The sequence below is a fragment of the Musa acuminata genome, chromosome BXJ3-7, assembly GCF_036884655.1.
Source record: "Musa acuminata AAA Group cultivar baxijiao chromosome BXJ3-7, Cavendish_Baxijiao_AAA, whole genome shotgun sequence".
In the NCBI taxonomy this organism is placed as follows: Eukaryota; Viridiplantae; Streptophyta; class Magnoliopsida; order Zingiberales; family Musaceae; genus Musa; species Musa acuminata.
Window position 1 is genome coordinate 406926 of NC_088355.1, and position 17166 is coordinate 424091.

At 37.5% G+C, this 17166-nt stretch overlaps 2 protein-coding genes across 2 annotated transcripts; both read right to left on the reverse strand.

Moving 5' to 3' along the window:
• Nucleotides 1-375: 375 nt before the first annotated feature.
• LOC135642226 (truncated transcription factor CAULIFLOWER A-like) lies at nt 376-11930 on the reverse strand. Its single transcript, XM_065158195.1, has 8 exons — nt 11603-11930; nt 4862-4940; nt 2893-2957; nt 2690-2789; nt 2528-2569; nt 1253-1294; nt 1056-1177; nt 376-755 (listed from the first exon to the last, which is right to left on the reverse strand). The coding sequence occupies exons 1-8, from the start codon at nt 11785-11787 to the stop codon at nt 641-643; spliced, it is 750 nt and encodes a 249-aa protein (XP_065014267.1). The 5' UTR covers nt 11788-11930; the 3' UTR covers nt 376-640.
• A 3336-nt stretch (nt 11931-15266) lies between these two features.
• LOC135642748 (probable UDP-arabinopyranose mutase 1) lies at nt 15267-16697 on the reverse strand. Its single transcript, XM_065159147.1, has 4 exons — nt 16398-16697; nt 16073-16323; nt 15820-15988; nt 15267-15581 (listed from the first exon to the last, which is right to left on the reverse strand). Exons 1-4 carry the CDS (start codon nt 16695-16697, stop codon nt 15267-15269), a joined length of 1035 nt encoding a protein of 344 aa, XP_065015219.1.
• Nucleotides 16698-17166: the final 469 nt, after the last annotated feature.

Consider the following 17166-nt stretch of genomic DNA (forward strand, 5'->3'; position numbering starts at 1 on the left):
CTTATTTAGCATTGATGACTGTAAGATAATATCTATAATTATATTAGCCTTATAATAAAATGTTATTTGTCGTTTATTTTCTTCACTTAGTTTTCCCTTCTTTTTTTTTCCCTCCTAAAAGAATCGAAAACTTTAAATTAAGATAGAAGCTGCTGATGCCACAACACCATCGATCCTACTGGAATCAAAACGGAGACGGCAAGTAACAAGGTTTGCTGTTTGCATAGTAGTCTAAAATAGTATTATAGAGACTTGCTGCTGCCTTGAGATTTGTTAGAATTGTTGAACCAGGCATGTGATGTAATGAGGTTTATATTGGTGAAAGACAGTTGTGTATGATGAATTGCTTTACTATGTTAAAACAAATAAATTTAACTAGAGCTTGTTGTTGAGTGGCAATAAATTAAAGAGCTTGTTGTTGTATCATAAATAGACTGGCACAAAGAATAATTTACAGATGATGGTAGGTAGGTAGGTTTTTTAAGGTCCCAATGACTTAATTGGAGATACTAACGGATGCCGACGCAAAAGTACCTCGACAGACATACCAGGACGAGACTCGCACTGCTGGAACACCGCGTCTCGCATCATAGCAGCATTGTCTTAATCGGCGGATGCGTGGGCGGACGACATACCACACTTAGCCGTTCAAATGGCTGAGCATCCATGGCGGCAACAAGCTGTTGCTGATCCGTACCTGAGGTTGTTGTGCAGCAGCTTCTTCGGCGCCCACGGCTGCCCTTCCTTGGTAACATCTGCGTCACAGGATCAAACTGTCTTAGAAATATGGGGGTGATGATCTCAATACCAGATGACTTCATCATAATTTACTCATTTTAGCAGAAGACAGCTATAGCTGACATGCCAATCGACGTGATTTCAAATGATTAATAAATATAATGATATCACAAGTGTAAAATCAATTACACAAATTATGCATGTCTTTGTTTTACTTGGACGAATCTGATGAATATGGTAAACCATTGGCAGCAATGCCTAAACCACTATTTCCGATATATATAGGATGGCAAGCTTGTGTAGTTGTCAGTCAATACCCGATATTTGGAGGAGGAGGAGGAGCATCGGTTATTAACAAGAGCGGTGACAAGGACTTTGTTTGGGCTTGTTCCCAGCGTGCATTTTGCGTGAGAACCTTGGCCTTCTGCTTCTCCATTATCTGTTTCGGATCACGATATAGGTGATTACAGTGTAGAAGAGATGAATTTACTTGAGCAACAGACAATACACTTACCTGCTTCTCCAAATTCTTGTTTTCCTCTTGCAGTGTCTTCTCCTATACGTAAGAAAAGGAATGATGTCATGAATTTAAAGCATGGAAATTCTATGGGAGTTAGCTTGACAAAGAGGGAAAAAAAAGAAGGAATATACTGAATCATCATGCACGGTAAATGAAAGCACCAAAGAGAACTTCAAATGTTGGTATCATCTATAGGCAAAACCAACTTTTATCTGTTTGCATTCAGGCAAGGTTCTTTAGTTTGCTTCACTAGACTATGAGACAAATGGTCTCATCATGTTTAGTAAAAGAAGCTTTGATTCGTAGGATTAACAAATTAAATTGACAATTCATAGCCAAATGCAACTCTAGCATGCTAATATTCTAACAGGTAAATTGAGCACAGAAATAATATGCTTCCGGTGACCATATGCTGTAATTATTAATCACTTGTCTGTAAAACTTCAAAAGGAAAATTGGGTAATAGAACTATAGATCCCTTTCTTAAAAGAAAGGATACAAGTATATAATTTAAAATGAAGTATATTTATTTGTGCATGTAAGCTGGACCACCTATGAGATCGTTTGAACTTACTCTGCAATCATTCTGTTTTAGAAAGATGGAAATTGGTGCCTCTGTCGATTTTTACAGGACAAGATCAATTTGTTCTCTGAAGATATCCTAAGCTAGTTATCAAGTAGCTCCTGCAAGGCTACCAGAAGATGTCACCCTTAATGCAGATGAAGAAGAGCTTGATTTGGACAATTACTTATTATCGTTCGTATAGATTATAGAGCCTCACGTCATGCTTAATCATTTCATCAAATTGAAAAAACCAGAAATTCTAGGTAATCTAGGTTGTAAATATTTGTTATTATTTATGACTATATATGTTACCCTTTAAATGAATGTCAAGGTTTGCTGAAAGAACTTACCGTATTGGAACATTCGTATCATGTCACATCAATCCATATTAGACATGCATTATGGACTAAAAGCTAAATGTTTTACACTTACCATATATCTAATTTTAACAACTGAATACTCAGATTTACATGTTTAGTTGTTGCCCTGTGCTTCATCTTCTTAAACACGGTAATTATTGGCGATAAATTGAAACTACAAGCAGGATAACTATTTGGTCAGAAACAATGCTAATGATGCTCATCACCAGAATCAGACCACAATGTATCAAATATGATAAGCTTTTAGGCCACTAGATAAGCTTATATGCATAAGGACGACAACAAGGTAATAATTATGGACAAAATTGGTTGCAGTTCTTTTACCTTTCTTTCAAGCTCAGCAATGGAGTCAGATAACACTTGGTTCTGTACCATGAATAAAAGGCATTAATAACTTGAAATTCTCCGGTCACTATACATCATTCTTAGAGCATATATCTTATCTAATAAATATACCTGAGATTAGCAAAAATTATGAGGTTTTACCTTTCTTGACCTAATAAGCTTCAGAGAATTTTCAAGCTGATTCTCCAGTTGTTGCAGTTCTTTAAGATTCAAGGAGTCCAGTTGTTCTCCCATTAGATACCTGAAGGAATTGTAATAAGTCATTGGTATATCACATGGTATGCAGCTCTTTAATTGTGATCATTTTCTGATTAGAACTCTTGTTTTTAATCATTATCAATCACCTTTGACTTTTGCTTAAAACCTCAACCTTAGCCTTAAGCTTGCTGTACTCTTGACACCAGTTGCCCTGTGCAGTGTCCAACAAAATGTTAGTGGTTTACAATTTGCTTGTTGCTTGAAATTTATTGTTCTTAATCTGTTCTACCAAGACACTCACGAGTAGATACCACAAAATGATGCAGCAATTTAACGGAATTGTGTATCAAGTCCTAGGCACCCAAATACTTCATATAACTAGTCTAAAAGCCTTTTGTATTCACACTAATATCAGAAGACATCTAAGTCCTTAGCTGTATCAGAAACAAATGATTATGCAAGTTGATGATGCAAATGTGTAAGAAAAATCAAATGCAATTTACACTCTTGCATATACTCTAAAGGATAAAAGGAAGAATGCTTTCTAGATAATACAGGCTAACTACAAAAATGTTTTGGTGTCCTGAGAAAAAAAAAATGTCTTTGATTGGAGCAGCACTCCAGGCACAAGAAACACACTACAGTTGATCAAGTGAACAAGAGTGCAAATCGCATACTCATGAAAGGATTCTTCTCAATAATAAGATATCAAGGACTCCACTAGAGAGTTCACATTCATTTTGTCTGTCCATTGTTCCCTTCCATTATCTTGTTTTGCTCCACATATTAAACAAAAGGATTAAATCGTATCATGTCTCCTCCAATTCAATTTTTTTCTCAACATATTATACCTGATAATGTATCTTGAAAATTTTCTAGGTAGATATTTTGTGAGCTCATTTTGTTTAAGAATACAACATCTTCATTCTTTACATAAAACCATACCATATTATACTCATCTCTCCATGAGCTATTGATGCTGTCATTTTGAACATCTTAGGCAATATAATTTTGTGTGCCTTTTACATGGTAAGTACATTGGAGCCTGAATGCTTTGCTGTTTACTGATTTTGATGGAGGCCTTCAATTTGATGCATCTAGTTCTTCATTTCTACATCCATGTTTCTGCCTCATCTTCTAATCCAATAAAGTCAGTCAATCCAATTTTAATAGACTGGACTGATTTGGACAGTCCTTTCCCTCTAATAGGACTTGCTTCTATATGATGAATCATCAGTATGCTATAAGGATGGTGATTGTACCAGGCTATTCATGTCTCTAGCCGGATGCAGTTTCAAGCTCGATTAAGCTCAGTTAAAATTTAAAAAATCTGAGTTTGAACAGCATCACTATACTGGTTTCAACGAACGTTTTTCTAGTCTTGGAAAACAATCTATCTTGTATACTTTCCAACAATGTATTTATGTATATAGAAGCTTCGAATAGTGAGTTCAGTTGATACTTACAATGAGTCGAAATTAGGCATGAAATAGACATAATTGATTGGACTATTCCGGCCTCTTGATATTAACCTACCCTAATTTGTTTAAATTGACTCTAACGAGGTTCAATCATCCAAACTGTCTTATTTTGGACTCATAATTACTTTCAAGCTAAGTTTGAGCATGGGCAGGCTTCATCAAGCTTAGCATAATTACTCCCTAGAATATTATTATTGAATCTCCCACAGTCAACATCAACACCTTTTATTGTCTAGATTGACCAAATAGCTGAATGCAAACCAAACTCAGGGATTTAATTTTCTTTAATTATTAATTTCATTTCCTTGTCAAGATAACTAAGTTTGTCAAGTATGCACCAAAGCCTAAGTTATCTAGACCTGTGGGATGACTGAATTCAACTGTTTTTTCAATGGTGGTAGTAGCAAGAAATGATAAAGAATTTTAGTATAGCATCATTTGAACTCGTTGGAATAATACCAAACATGACCTCTTTCACATTATTAGTGGACCCCCATTACTGTTAAAACACAATTAGATATCCCTACTAATATGTGAAAGAGGTAATGAAACACAGATAGGAACACGTAACAATAAATGGTTTCGAGGTGCATGAGTTACATATGATGCATAAATGAGCAATGACTTCACTGACCTGAGATTCAAGATCTGATGAGACGAGTGCTTTTTCAGCATAAGAGTACTGTTCATATCGTTCAAGAATTTTTTCCATACTGTAGAAATATAACTTTCTTAGCAAATAGTCATGATTAATTACAACTTATGAAAGAGAATGATGTCCAATATACATCAGTCACTTTTCAAAATTAATCAATATATTTGATATTATCACAAATTTATAGTAAGATCTTGCATAGTTTAAACAATTTAGGATCATCATTTGTACACACAAACGCACACACTTAGATATTGTGTTATTGCATATATACAACATTTTTAAACTGCATAAAAACCATGCACTAAAGGTATTCACATATATAAAATAAGTTAAGGTGATTTCTCATATCCATAATAAGTCAAAAGCGTATCCATTCTAGCAGTCTTAATAAACAAACAGCATTTGGCAATTGACATAGGTACCATTCGTGCATATAACATCCTCTATCATAAACAAAATTTATGATACATATGTATTCAAACATTTTTTTCCGAAAAATCCCAATAATACTGGAAGATATCCAGAAAGAACATGTTCCGGCACATACATGGTATAAGCAAATAAGTATTTGAAGTATCTATTTTTTGTAGTTTCAAATCTTAATCTTAAAGTCATCACAAATACACAACATATTTTTATCCAGAAAATATTGTGGTCAACTAAGTACAGGTTGACTTTAAGTCAGATAAACAACAGGACCTAATTGAAATATCAAAATGTGCAACCAAATTGTGACAATTGTCACAATTCTCCAAGCATCAGGTTCCTTAAGAACTCAGTAATTTGAAATTGAATTACCTTAACATGGCATATGAATGGGAACAGGAGATATTTATTTATGCATGGTGGATTAAACATAAAACGCTTAAACGTATCATTATGAAATTGAATTTAAATGTAATATGAACTTATTGCTACTTGTTCTATGAACTTTATGACATCTTAAGGAAGAACAAGCTATAAGATGAGAGCTTTGAAGAATTACTTTAGTGTATAGTTGGAAGAACTACCATATAAGCTATTCATTCATTATGTTAGTGTAATTGTATAAAAAGAAAATTAAGATTCTCATATGATTTTTTGTTAATTTAGAAAAAATATGACTAAGTTCTTAGAGATTTATAAGGATATTTTAAATCACAAGTGATATTTCTTTCCATTTCTTTAATAATTGGGTTGCTCAGGTATAGTTAAATAAGGACAAGAAATCATACTCCTCTAAAAGAAAATAGTTTCAATTGTACTGGGATTATTTTGGGTCAGTACAAAGAAGCTTCTTTATCAAGCTGAATTCTTGTAGACCCTTTATAACCAGAAAAAATGGTTAGGAAACCTAATCAGAAAAAAGTTCCTCGATGTATCGCATGCAATCAGATTAATTATAATAAAAAGTGTAACAAAGACCCGACATTGAATATAAAATAGAAAAATGGACACTGGCCCAACATGATTGATCATTATTGTGGTATTATAATATTCCACCAATATCTTATGCGAACAGGAGATTCAAGTTAATCTTCATATGGCATCTTCAATATATCTCCTGAATCGATTGTATTGATTCCAACGGTACAAAGATCTGCGAATCAAAACAGAGGGTTCCAAATGACGCGTTAGATGTGCAATCAATGTTGGTCACCCTCTAATTGCACTAGCGTTTGACTATATATTAAAATTTAATGAAGAATCTATGATGAAATTCACGATCATCTTTTTGAATATTAGTATTTGGGATTGTTGAAACTTCGATCATGAAAAGATAAATTATTGAAGCAGGAGAATCAGATGTTAGGTCGGAGTTCATCATATCAAAGATCGGGCATCAGACTAAAAGGTTCGAGCATTGCGCTAAGAAGATCAGATATTATGAGAGGTCAATATGTCAATGGATCACGCAATATGCTGAAGGAAAGGATGATACGTTGGAAGTTTGGATGAAGTGCCGAATGAACTGGTGACATGTCGGACAACGTAGGCTTCATGATTGTAGTTATTGAGTTTTGATCGAAGTAGTTTAGAATCTAATTGAGTTGGTTTTGGATATAACCATTTCAACTTGATTAAGAGCTCATTGGGCCTGAATCATGGTTGAATTTGGCTAGTTAGAAGATTAATTCAGTGACCTAAGGTTGGGCCAGGCTATGGCACCGTCAGGCCAGACAATGATATCGCCTATGAGTTAAAAAGTACGGATTATACTTTTTCGAGAAACCCGACTATAGTACCACCAGAGTTAGTGATAGTACCATCTAGTGTCAAGCGATAGTATCACCCAATCAAGTGGTGGTACTGTCAGAACATAGTCTCCTAAGTTGTGTCAGGCAATGATACCGCTAGAGCCCTGGTTCTTAGGCTCTATCAGGCGGTGGTACTGCTAGTATCCTGAAAACCCAAGAATTTAAAATTTTGACTATATTTTTGAAGTCATTTGGGGCATATAAATATCTTACTCATGGTTGCTTGATGTAGAAGAAAAAAGAACAAAAACTTATAATCGAAAGTATGTAAACTCTCTAGTAAAGTGTTAAGTCTCTTCCTCCTTGAGTTTAGAAGTCTTTCTAAGATAGGTATAAGATTTCGTTATAAAAGAGATATGTGAAGGTTTTCTCCTAAGCCAATGAAAAAGAAAAAAATTTATAACAAAAATAGTTAATCTTTATTTGTTAGAAAAAAAATCGGTAGTGAAAACTGATAACTTCAGGGGAAAAGAAATCGGGAGTAGACGTAGGTCAGAACGATCGAACCAGTATAAATCCGATTTACATCTTTCTTTATATTTTTCTAGTTATTACTAAATAATTTAATTGCTCATTCTCGCACACATTTTAAGTTAAATGTATTTACGATTAAAATTTTCAAATCGGTAGTTGTCTAACTACGAAGCAAAAACAAAAAGAGAATAAAGAATTTCCAATTAAATTTGCAGAGAGATCATGCTCTAATAATCTACGCTTTAGGAAAAAGAAAGGACACCAAGTGAATGTCACTAAGGTTTATAGGGCACCAAGCTCTAGAACATTGAGAGGGACGGATTAAAGGAGTTAGAAGTCAGAGTATTCTACTCAAGACGACGATCAACAAATAAAGTTCGTAGTTTATTTAAGGAAATGGGTATGTTTCTTTCCTATTGTATATGACTTAATGGAGAGAGAAACAAAAGAACACTGATTCAGGAGAGTTTTGTGTATCATTTTGTTCCCTTCCTCAGCTAAACCATGTCGAACAAAATCATGCATGTAATTTAGTCCTAATTATGACTAACCTCATTGGAACGTACATCTCTATTGCCATAAATGAAAACGTTCTGGGTCTGCAATGTTGTTAATGCCACCATATCTAACCACGTAACTTAATTATATAAGTTATATTTAATAACATGAACAGTGAGTTATCTATTCTTAAGAATTGACCACAAGACCCTTCTTTTTTTTTTTTTTTTTAGTAATATCTGTCCCCAACTAGTCCATCTAAGGATCATAATAAAATTAGGAAATAACAGACAATCAGTTCTTTTACGTGGGCACAATTGTGGGTCAACAAATTACATTCTTAAAGGAAAGATGATTAGAAAAAATAAAAAAATAAATCTATATTGCATTTATTATCTCAATCTTTTTTAGCGGTATATTTGATTGGCTCCTTTAGCTTTCTGCTTGTCATCTTCAATAAGATTACTAGGTTGCTTATGCCAATCAAACAAAGTTGTAATTGTTGTGGGCCAATTATGATCGTAACCTTTAGTTTATCATCATGCACTTATATAGTAGCAACTATTGAAAGAAGAAATATATATCAAAATCACTATAGAACTTCAAACATCTGAGAATATTATGAATGTTATTATTTGATGTGAGGTTCAAAAAGATGTGACAAACACCAAATATGTCTTATGTATTTTCTTCTATCTCTCATTGAATAGTCTTTTAAGCCATCTTATGCCACTAAAGAATATACTAATGAAGACCAGATCAGAGGAAAAGAGGAAAATAATTCACCAGTGTAATCAATGCTGTGATAGTGAAGACCAAGATTCTAGCAGGGACATAAGTAAATTAATATACTATTGCAATCAATGCTGAGATAGTGAAGTTAAGCAATCTCCTAATCACAGCCATACAATGTCGTTAAATGTGGAAGCCAGAATAGCAAGACTTCACTCTCATTTTGGCTGTGAGAGTCGTACAAGCATATATGCTCCAAGTCCAAACATGAGGACTCCCACAGATAACTTTTTCCTTCTTGAGATTTCGATCAACCTCATTTATCTTAATAACACTTTGTTTAAACAATCATAGCAATATGGATAATAAGAATTAGACCAGGCAAAAATAGTCTAATATGAATTAGCTATTAAATTCTAGAAAATATATCTAAATATTGTAGTTCTCTAGATACCTACGAGATCGGAGACATTCAGCCGTCAGTGTCATGAAATTTTTCAATATTTTCAATTAACTTAAACCACCACATACCATTGCATAGATACCTCAATTTACTGCAGTCGCAATCTAACAAATTCTTGCAGCATGTTTTAGGGTTTGATTAATATAGACTGGATATATCTAATGCCCAGCCAACTTTCTGGGTTTATGTGCAGTCTTGAGCGTAGCCCCTATATCAGTTTCAAGGCTAAGCCCAAAAGTGGAGTTCTAATCCACGTCTATAACCAAGAAACTAAGTTCTGCTTTTAGCTCCTTCAAAGTGTTTATTTCGTACCTCAATAGCTTCACCACTGAATCTGCAGCTAATGGACAAATATAAATTGTAACAAAAGGTCCACTGTATTTTGTATCAGTTGCTTCGTTGTGAGCATGATCATTTTGGTAAAAGAAATTTCGTTACCCGTCTCACATCCCATGAATTCTCAGGTTCTTAAGAAGAACGCCAGAATTGTCCGTCCTTGGCATCTTTTGAGGGACGATTCTTGTTTTGTTAAAGAACTAGCATAACTCTGTGTTTCTCTTATTCTTCTTCCTGTACGCACTTCCTACTTCGCTAATTAATTGCAGTGTTGGTACAAGTCATGACGAGAAAACAAGTGATAAGCTGTCATCTATTAGTGACATCTTTCCTTTTTAGTGTAGTCCTTTAAACTAATATACAGATAATGCATGTTCAGAATATCGTAAATTCTCCCACATAAAGGTCAGCATGTGAACAAATTCTTCAAAAAAATATAGGTCAATAGAAAAATCACAATGTTGCATTTTTCTCATTAGGATCTCATGGACAAAATAACACACCTATTAGTTGAGATCCTAGCAGCTCCTCATGTAAAAATTTACTCACTTTATATGTCCCTATGTACAGATTTATTGGAGCCTAGTAATTAAATGACGAATAAAATTTCTTCAAGAAGAATGCAAGTCTGGGTTCAAAACCAATGATTAGAAGTTATAGGAGAACATGCAGAAGGCAAAGACAACATTTTCCAGAATTATGTTCAGGGAAATAAAGACACCAACGTAGACATGTGAATGAAAACGAAAATATCAAACTTAATATTCTAAATGGTCGATCACAAGGATAGAAGATGCTAAAAGAAGAAGGCTAGATCTACATCCATCATGATAGATAACGAATAGGAACTACAGGATCGAAATGGTGCAGAGAAGTCCATTCTTTTGGAGTAGATTTACAAACGAAGTGCCATAAATATGATTGAGATAAAGCATGTAATTGACATGAGTTTTTGCTAGTCGAAGCCTTCGATATCCATTTCAACAAAAGGATGGAATGACTGGAACCGGAACTAAATCTTGCAGCATCATTAGGATCTCGAACTTAAACCTAGCAACTAATTGTTTTTGAAACTGAGGTTATGCTAAAGCAAAGAACAACAAAGAAACAGATCGAAACAAGTGGCTGATCATCAGAAAAGTAGATGTAATTTGAATATAGGTTGAGTGGAGAGAGAACACGAAGAAGTTTTGAATCGCTACCAAGTGATTGATAAACGAATAGGTGCTTGGAACAGTAAATAATCAAACCATAGAATTGCTTCTAGCAACGCACTCTCTCTGGAGAACATGAACCGCTGAACACGATGAGAGCATTGAGAAGAATCGCACGGAAGACTAAATCCGTCATAAAAAGAATTAATCTCAAAACTTAGAAAAACATCAACAGTCACGGTTGACTGCCCTCGGAAATGCTCAGCGGTCATATCACGGAGCGGAGAAGGTACAGAAGGGAAACCCGAGAAAAGAAAACTCTAGATCTACTCCAAGCTACAAATATGAGAGGATGGAGATCGAAAAGAATAAGAAATGGCATTTCGTGGCCGAAATAGTAAAGAGGAAAGAACGGTTTCCTCTCAAACGTGCACGCCCAGTGCACGATAGCGATGGCTCCCTTCTTTAAGATAACCCGAAATGTAGCGGCTCCTTTAAGCTAAGAGACAAACTTGTTCGATCGGGAGAGACATTCCACTCGACTCGAACAGGTCGAGACTCAAATCTGAGAAAGCCGCATAGGAGGCCAAAAAAACAAAAACCCTAATCTCTTGTCGGGAGTACAAAAAAGAACACAAAGCAACGAAATGAAATCCGATGGATGTTACATTCGAGACAAGGAACTTTATCAAACGATGTAACGAAAGCATGATTTAAATCACAGTCCATCAAGCATGAAGTTACATTCGAAAAGACTACGAACTGAAGATCTACCCTAGGGTTCGAGATTAAAAAGCAGAAAACGAGGGAAGCGCGGACGCACCTGGCGTCGGTGGAGTACTCGTAGAGCTTGCCCTTGGTGGAGAAGATGATGAGGGCGACGTCGGCGTCACAGAGGACGGAGATCTCGTGGGCTTTCTTGAGCAGCCCCGATCGGCGCTTGGAGAAGGTCACCTGCCGATTGATCTTGTTCTCGATCCGTTTGAGCTGCACCCTCCCCCTCCCCATCTCGATCGATCTCCTTCTCAGGACCTATTCGAAGAAGGATTCTGGGTAGTGAAACAAAAAACACGGGAGCAGTAGCAATTTAAGAGAAGGGAGAGAGGGAGAGAGAAGGCGGTTGGTTTGGGTGGGGCGGGGCGGGGCGGGGGAGTCAAGAGCAGTTTTGTAGAAACCAGGGTGGTATCCTGGCAAACACGTTGTCGAGCGGTGATTGGTCAGTAATTGGCTAGCGAGGGTGTTTGTCAAGTGGCAGCCCGCCTATCATCGTACGGATCGAAGCCATCGTTTTTGATACATTCCAAATAATAATAATAATAATAATAATAATAATAATAATAATAATAATCCTCTCCTTCTTTGTTTTTGTTTTTTGTTTTTGTTTTCTTTTTCGCTACCTGTTCTTTTTTACTCCTATCCCAACGTAGTGAGATTTTTGTATTTGTCTTTTTTAAATTTAAATAAATATATACTATTTCTCCAAAGATATAATAACTTATATAACTGTTAACTGAAACAGCAGTCTATATATTAAGACTAACTCCTCAAACACGTACAGTCGAACCGCATATATGCTGCTGCATACCCCCATAAGAAGAGTGTTATATAGTCGCCGTAAACCCACAGAGAAATCACAAGTGCCACTTAATTTTCTATAAAGGACGAGATGGATGGAGACCTATAAAATGATGACTGTGAACAAAACACATGCATACCAAACACACGGGAATCTTCTTCTTCTTCTTCTTGTGGTTATGACTCTCTCGGGTGTCGCCATTCTCTCTTCGGGAGATGACTCAGACCACAACCTCAACCTAAACATAGTTCCCATCAAAAAATATAATGAGAAAAAAAATCAACTAAAACGATATTAACATGTTATGAGGAGATGACTGGGGTTAGTAGCTATAAATTATAAATATAATTTTGGTTTAATTAGAGATATTATCTCTTACGGAGCTCAATAAGAGAAAAACAGATCTCTTAAATAGTTTTGCTATCTTAGATTTTGATTGTCTGTGCTTTTCATATTCTTGTTTGTTGCAAACCAACCCTGTGTCGAAGAAATAGAGGTTTAGTAGATGATCATGCAAAATTATTACTATAAACAATGCTCGAACTGACATTACCAGTTTAACTATTTTGTAAGAAATTATTAGATGAGGTGAATTGATTTGTCAAAGGAGGGAGGAGAGAGAACAGATAGGAAAATCAAAGACAACTTTGTTATTAGAAACAATGAAGGTAGATTTAAATACTGTTCATTTCATTAAAAAAAAATCAATCAATCAAAGGCATTGCCTTCTAAATAGACCGGTAACAATAGAAAAAAGGACAACAAATCCCAATATTTAGAATATTATAAAATGTTATTGTTGTGGTCCTAAGCACCAATGGACAATTTATACTTGTCTTTAGTGGTAAAGGACAATAATTCATACCTCCAGATTAAAGCAAGTGAAATTTTTAATATTTCTTGCCAATAAAAAGAAAGATAAATTCATTCTCAAATCCATTTAATTCAAGAATAAAGACGTAGACAAGAAGAAGAAGAAGAAGAAGAAGAAAGAGAGCACTTTAATATTGTTGGATTGGTGGATAGGTCTGACCATGAAATATCTTAGCGATGGAGGGTCGTGTGCATGAAGATATATTCTAAACATTATTCATGATGGTAAGTTTGTGTGAGTAGCAACCTAAAAGCAAAGTTGTGCAGCTAGATTTTGATTAAGATGAGATGAAATAAATTCGATGCATAATTTGTCTCTCATCATAAGAAAGAGAATTAAACGTTTTAGAGCTCAAAGTTCTTTTATTACATAATCCAAAATGCTTAAACCTAAGTTAATAATAATACTAATGATAATTGATTCCTTTGATCTTATATATAAATTCAGCTCTAAACTCGAGTGCCAAAATTTACACACACTTACGACCTAAGTTAATAACAGTTGATCCATATGGCCAGGCGGATGGTAAGTAAACAAATGGAAAGTTTTAAGTGCCTTGTGATTTTTTAGTGTTGCTTCGTAGGATAATATTGAAAACTGCAACATGTTAGCAGAAACAGAACCCACAACAATTTTTATTTGTGGATAAGTATATTCCCAAATACTGATTTCTAAACCTTGCATGTGGGTGAAGGAAACCCAAGGCTCAGTCAGTACCCTAAGAGTTAGTGTTGCTGCTTAGGATAATATAGAAAACTGCAACATGTTAGCAAAAAACCTGCAACATCTTCTTCTTTGGAGTGTACCTGCAACATTATTGTATCGGAGGTGTGTGAATCATTGGAGTAACTTGGCCACACCAAACAAGACACATTTACATGTCAGATTCTCATGACCCCACCCCCCAACAGTGGGAAGTAGGACTTTTGCACTGCATGACCAACTAATTGTGTCTGTGATAATAGGGAGCGATGCAGAAAGAGCTCGACGATGCTCTGCTGACCGCTGGAGGCCGCCCTATTCCAAGTTGGCACTCGACACTTGTCACCCCTTTAATCATTCAGGCCCTCTCGAGATGCGTGCTAGAAGTTCATTGCATCTTTCAAATCCGTGCTATGGCACGCATGCAGATGGAGGGCTTCTGGCCTTCTCCAGCAATGTTAGTGGAGTTGGCGGGGGTCGATGAAGTTCTCGAAGACAGGAGCCGGGGAGTAGTACTGAATCCATGGGAAGGTAGGTGGCTTACCTTTCATTCATCTTGGACCCTATCGATCTCATCTTGCATCATGGCCTCAAGGTTTGTGAACCATTGGATAAAGAAGGTCTAATAGTTGAGAACTTAAATGACAGTTCCAGCTTCGGGTGTTTTCCTTTTTTCTACTTTTGATAAGACAAAAAGACAGTGAATATTAAGATGAGTTCATGATGAGTCAGGATCAAGTCGTAGGATAGGAGGATGACTTGGAAAGCCACATGTCAACTTCAAGAAAGAAACCAAGACTCTTCTCCCTACAATATGCAGACACCATGGTCGATGGAGCAAGTTGATAATGTCATGGTTCTGTCTGAGATTGGATAACTTAGATAAGACACCAATATGCTCATGCAAAAGTACTGATGCCATGCACGTTGTGCGGTCGTCGCGAGTTGATTCCCCCCGACAGACAATCCATCCTGTCGGTTCAGGACGAAACAACTCCCTCGTTAGATCATCGGTCATTTCTTTCTGTCACCCATCAGCATGCGTGCAGCTTCAGACGCCACACAACGATGGACGTCTGGACTGGAAACGGTTCCTTTTGATCAGTAAAATAGTTTAGCAGATGGGTCTTCACGATGATGGAAGAACACAGACACCATGCCCAGGATCAACAAATGCAGGACACAAAACCAGGGTGCCACGAAGACGATGAACTCATTATTATTATTATTATTATTATTATTATTGTAAAGATTAAGGTAATGAGATTCAAGAAAACAAATGGTAGATATAATTGCGGACATCTATCGGTTGTCCTTGGCGGGGCCATTGGGCACTTAGGCAGCTGGTTTCGGGGGGTTGAACTCGTCCCAAGCCTCGATCCATGTGACCATCGCGTCTGCAAGCCTGATGAAGTAAGGGTCGATGCTGGCGAGGTTTTCCTTCACGAGCTTGGCCAGTTCAAGGTAGCACTGCTGTGCCGTGGTGCACTCCTTGGGAAGGACCACCGACTGGAAGAAGGGAATGAGCTCCTCTTGCCAGAAGAGGCCGTTGAACTCCTTTTTCAGGTTCACGAATGGGTCGCTGGCCTTGCTGTGCCAGATGTAGGGCAGTCCCGTCTTGACCCCCAATCCCAAGTGATCGCACACTACCTGCACGTCAAAGTCGGTGCAAGTCATTCCACTTAGACGGGACCGATCGATGTGATCGGAATAACAAAACATCAAACGAGTCGAATTTATCTCTGGATAAATAGAGATTCATCTAATGCTTTTAATATTTTTTGTATTAAAAAATCTTTGTTATATGTAAACTTATTGTTTAAACAAAAATTAAAGATTGATCATATATACATATATATATATATAAATATTGAATAGAAATGCCGACCTTGCTCAACCATCCAGCCAACATGTCGTCGTAACGCTTGAAGGGCTGGCCGTCACCCAAAAGTCCAAAGTACATCGCAGCGCCGATGAGTTCACGGTCGAACGCCAGGTTCATCCCGCACATGGGGTACAACGTCCCCTTGGGAATCGTGATCACCGCATCCACGTACCTGACATGAAAAGCCAGAGGATTTAGCCACTCCGGTACTCCTCCTCTGAGACGGTCCCCGCCCCCGCCCGGCGAGCGAGTTTACCTGGTGCTCCTCTCACGAGGCTTGACGAGCTGCGTGGGAGCGTCGTAGTCGGGAATGTTGAGCCACAGGCCATGCGAAACCGCCGTCGGAACACCAGTGCGCATGCTGAAAGGGTACCCACGAACGAAGTCTGCTCCTTCGCGGTAGGGGTCGTATAGGGTGTTGAAGAAGAAGGGAGTGGATGGGGTGATGAGATTCTGGATGTGCTGTTCCACCGCGTCGATCTCCTTCCCGGAGGGATCCTTAGCAACCTGTTTGAGAACATCCAAGACTCCTGCTTAGAACCATTGCGACCCCACGAGAGGGTGGGGGAGAAGGGGCTCACGAAGCAGTCGTCGTCGATGGTGTAGATGTACTTCTTCTTGGAGATCAAGAAGCCGAAGCAGCGGCAGGCGGACTCCTTGTAGGAGATGCAGGAGGCCTTGGGGCCGAGGATGCGGTTGATGTCGTCCCGGTTGTAGAGATCGTAGTCGAACCCCTCCGGCACCTTGATCGTCTTGCTCGGGTCCCCGTCCTGCACGATGATGAGGTGGTACGGCTGGAAGAAGGGCCGCCATGACTCCAGGAAATCCAAGGTCCGTATCGTCGGGATCACGATGTCCACCTCATCCTTCATCAATGCCATTTCTCCCACTCTTCTTCCCTCGCCACCGCCATCCGTTGTCTATAAATAGACAGACTTTGTAATTTAGTCATGCAGATTTGAATACCGCCCCCCCAAACAACAACAACTTCTCTCGATTCAGGAGGAAGTTGATTTCAGGAAGACTTTTGATTGTGGAGTACGTGAGATATTCTATCATCCCCCTTTCGGATTCCTCGACGTTCCCAACTTCCAATTTAACATACATACATACATCAGGTAGTAGGAACCCAAGGGAACAAATCTTTTACCTCATCTTCTGAATCGATGCATGAGGCGACGGGTGTTTTCGGATCACATCCACTCAGGAGGCTGAACCTAAATCCAATATACAAACACAGGATCCAAATATGGATTTGCATTCCACAATTATGACATGCGGATCGGATCCCATAACCCCAAATGTCTAGATTACCATATGAATGGAAACGATTTGACGCAAACGCCTTGA

Bases quoted from the DNA above. Each gene is read 5' to 3' on its own strand.
- LOC135642748 (XM_065159147.1), bottom strand. From the start codon at position 16,697: ATGGCATTGATGAAGGATGAGGTGGACATCGTGATCCCGACGATACGG. The intron at 16,324-16,397 runs GTGAGCCCCTTC...GTTCTCAAACAG, and splicing joins CCATCGACGACGACTGCTTC to GTTGCTAAGGATCCCTCCGG. The intron at 15,989-16,072 runs GTAAACTCGCTC...TTTTCATGTCAG, and splicing joins CCTCGTGAGAGGAGCACCAG to GTACGTGGATGCGGTGATCA.
- LOC135642226 (XM_065158195.1), bottom strand. From the start codon at position 11,787: ATGGGGAGGGGGAGGGTGCAGCTCAAACGGATCGAGAACAAGATCAAT. The intron at 2,790-2,892 runs GTGATTGATAAT...CAATTCCTTCAG, and splicing joins GTTTTAAGCAAAAGTCAAAG to GTATCTAATGGGAGAACAAC. The intron at 1,295-2,527 runs GTAAAAGAACTG...TCTTACGTATAG, and splicing joins TTGCTGAGCTTGAAAGAAAG to GAGAAGACACTGCAAGAGGA.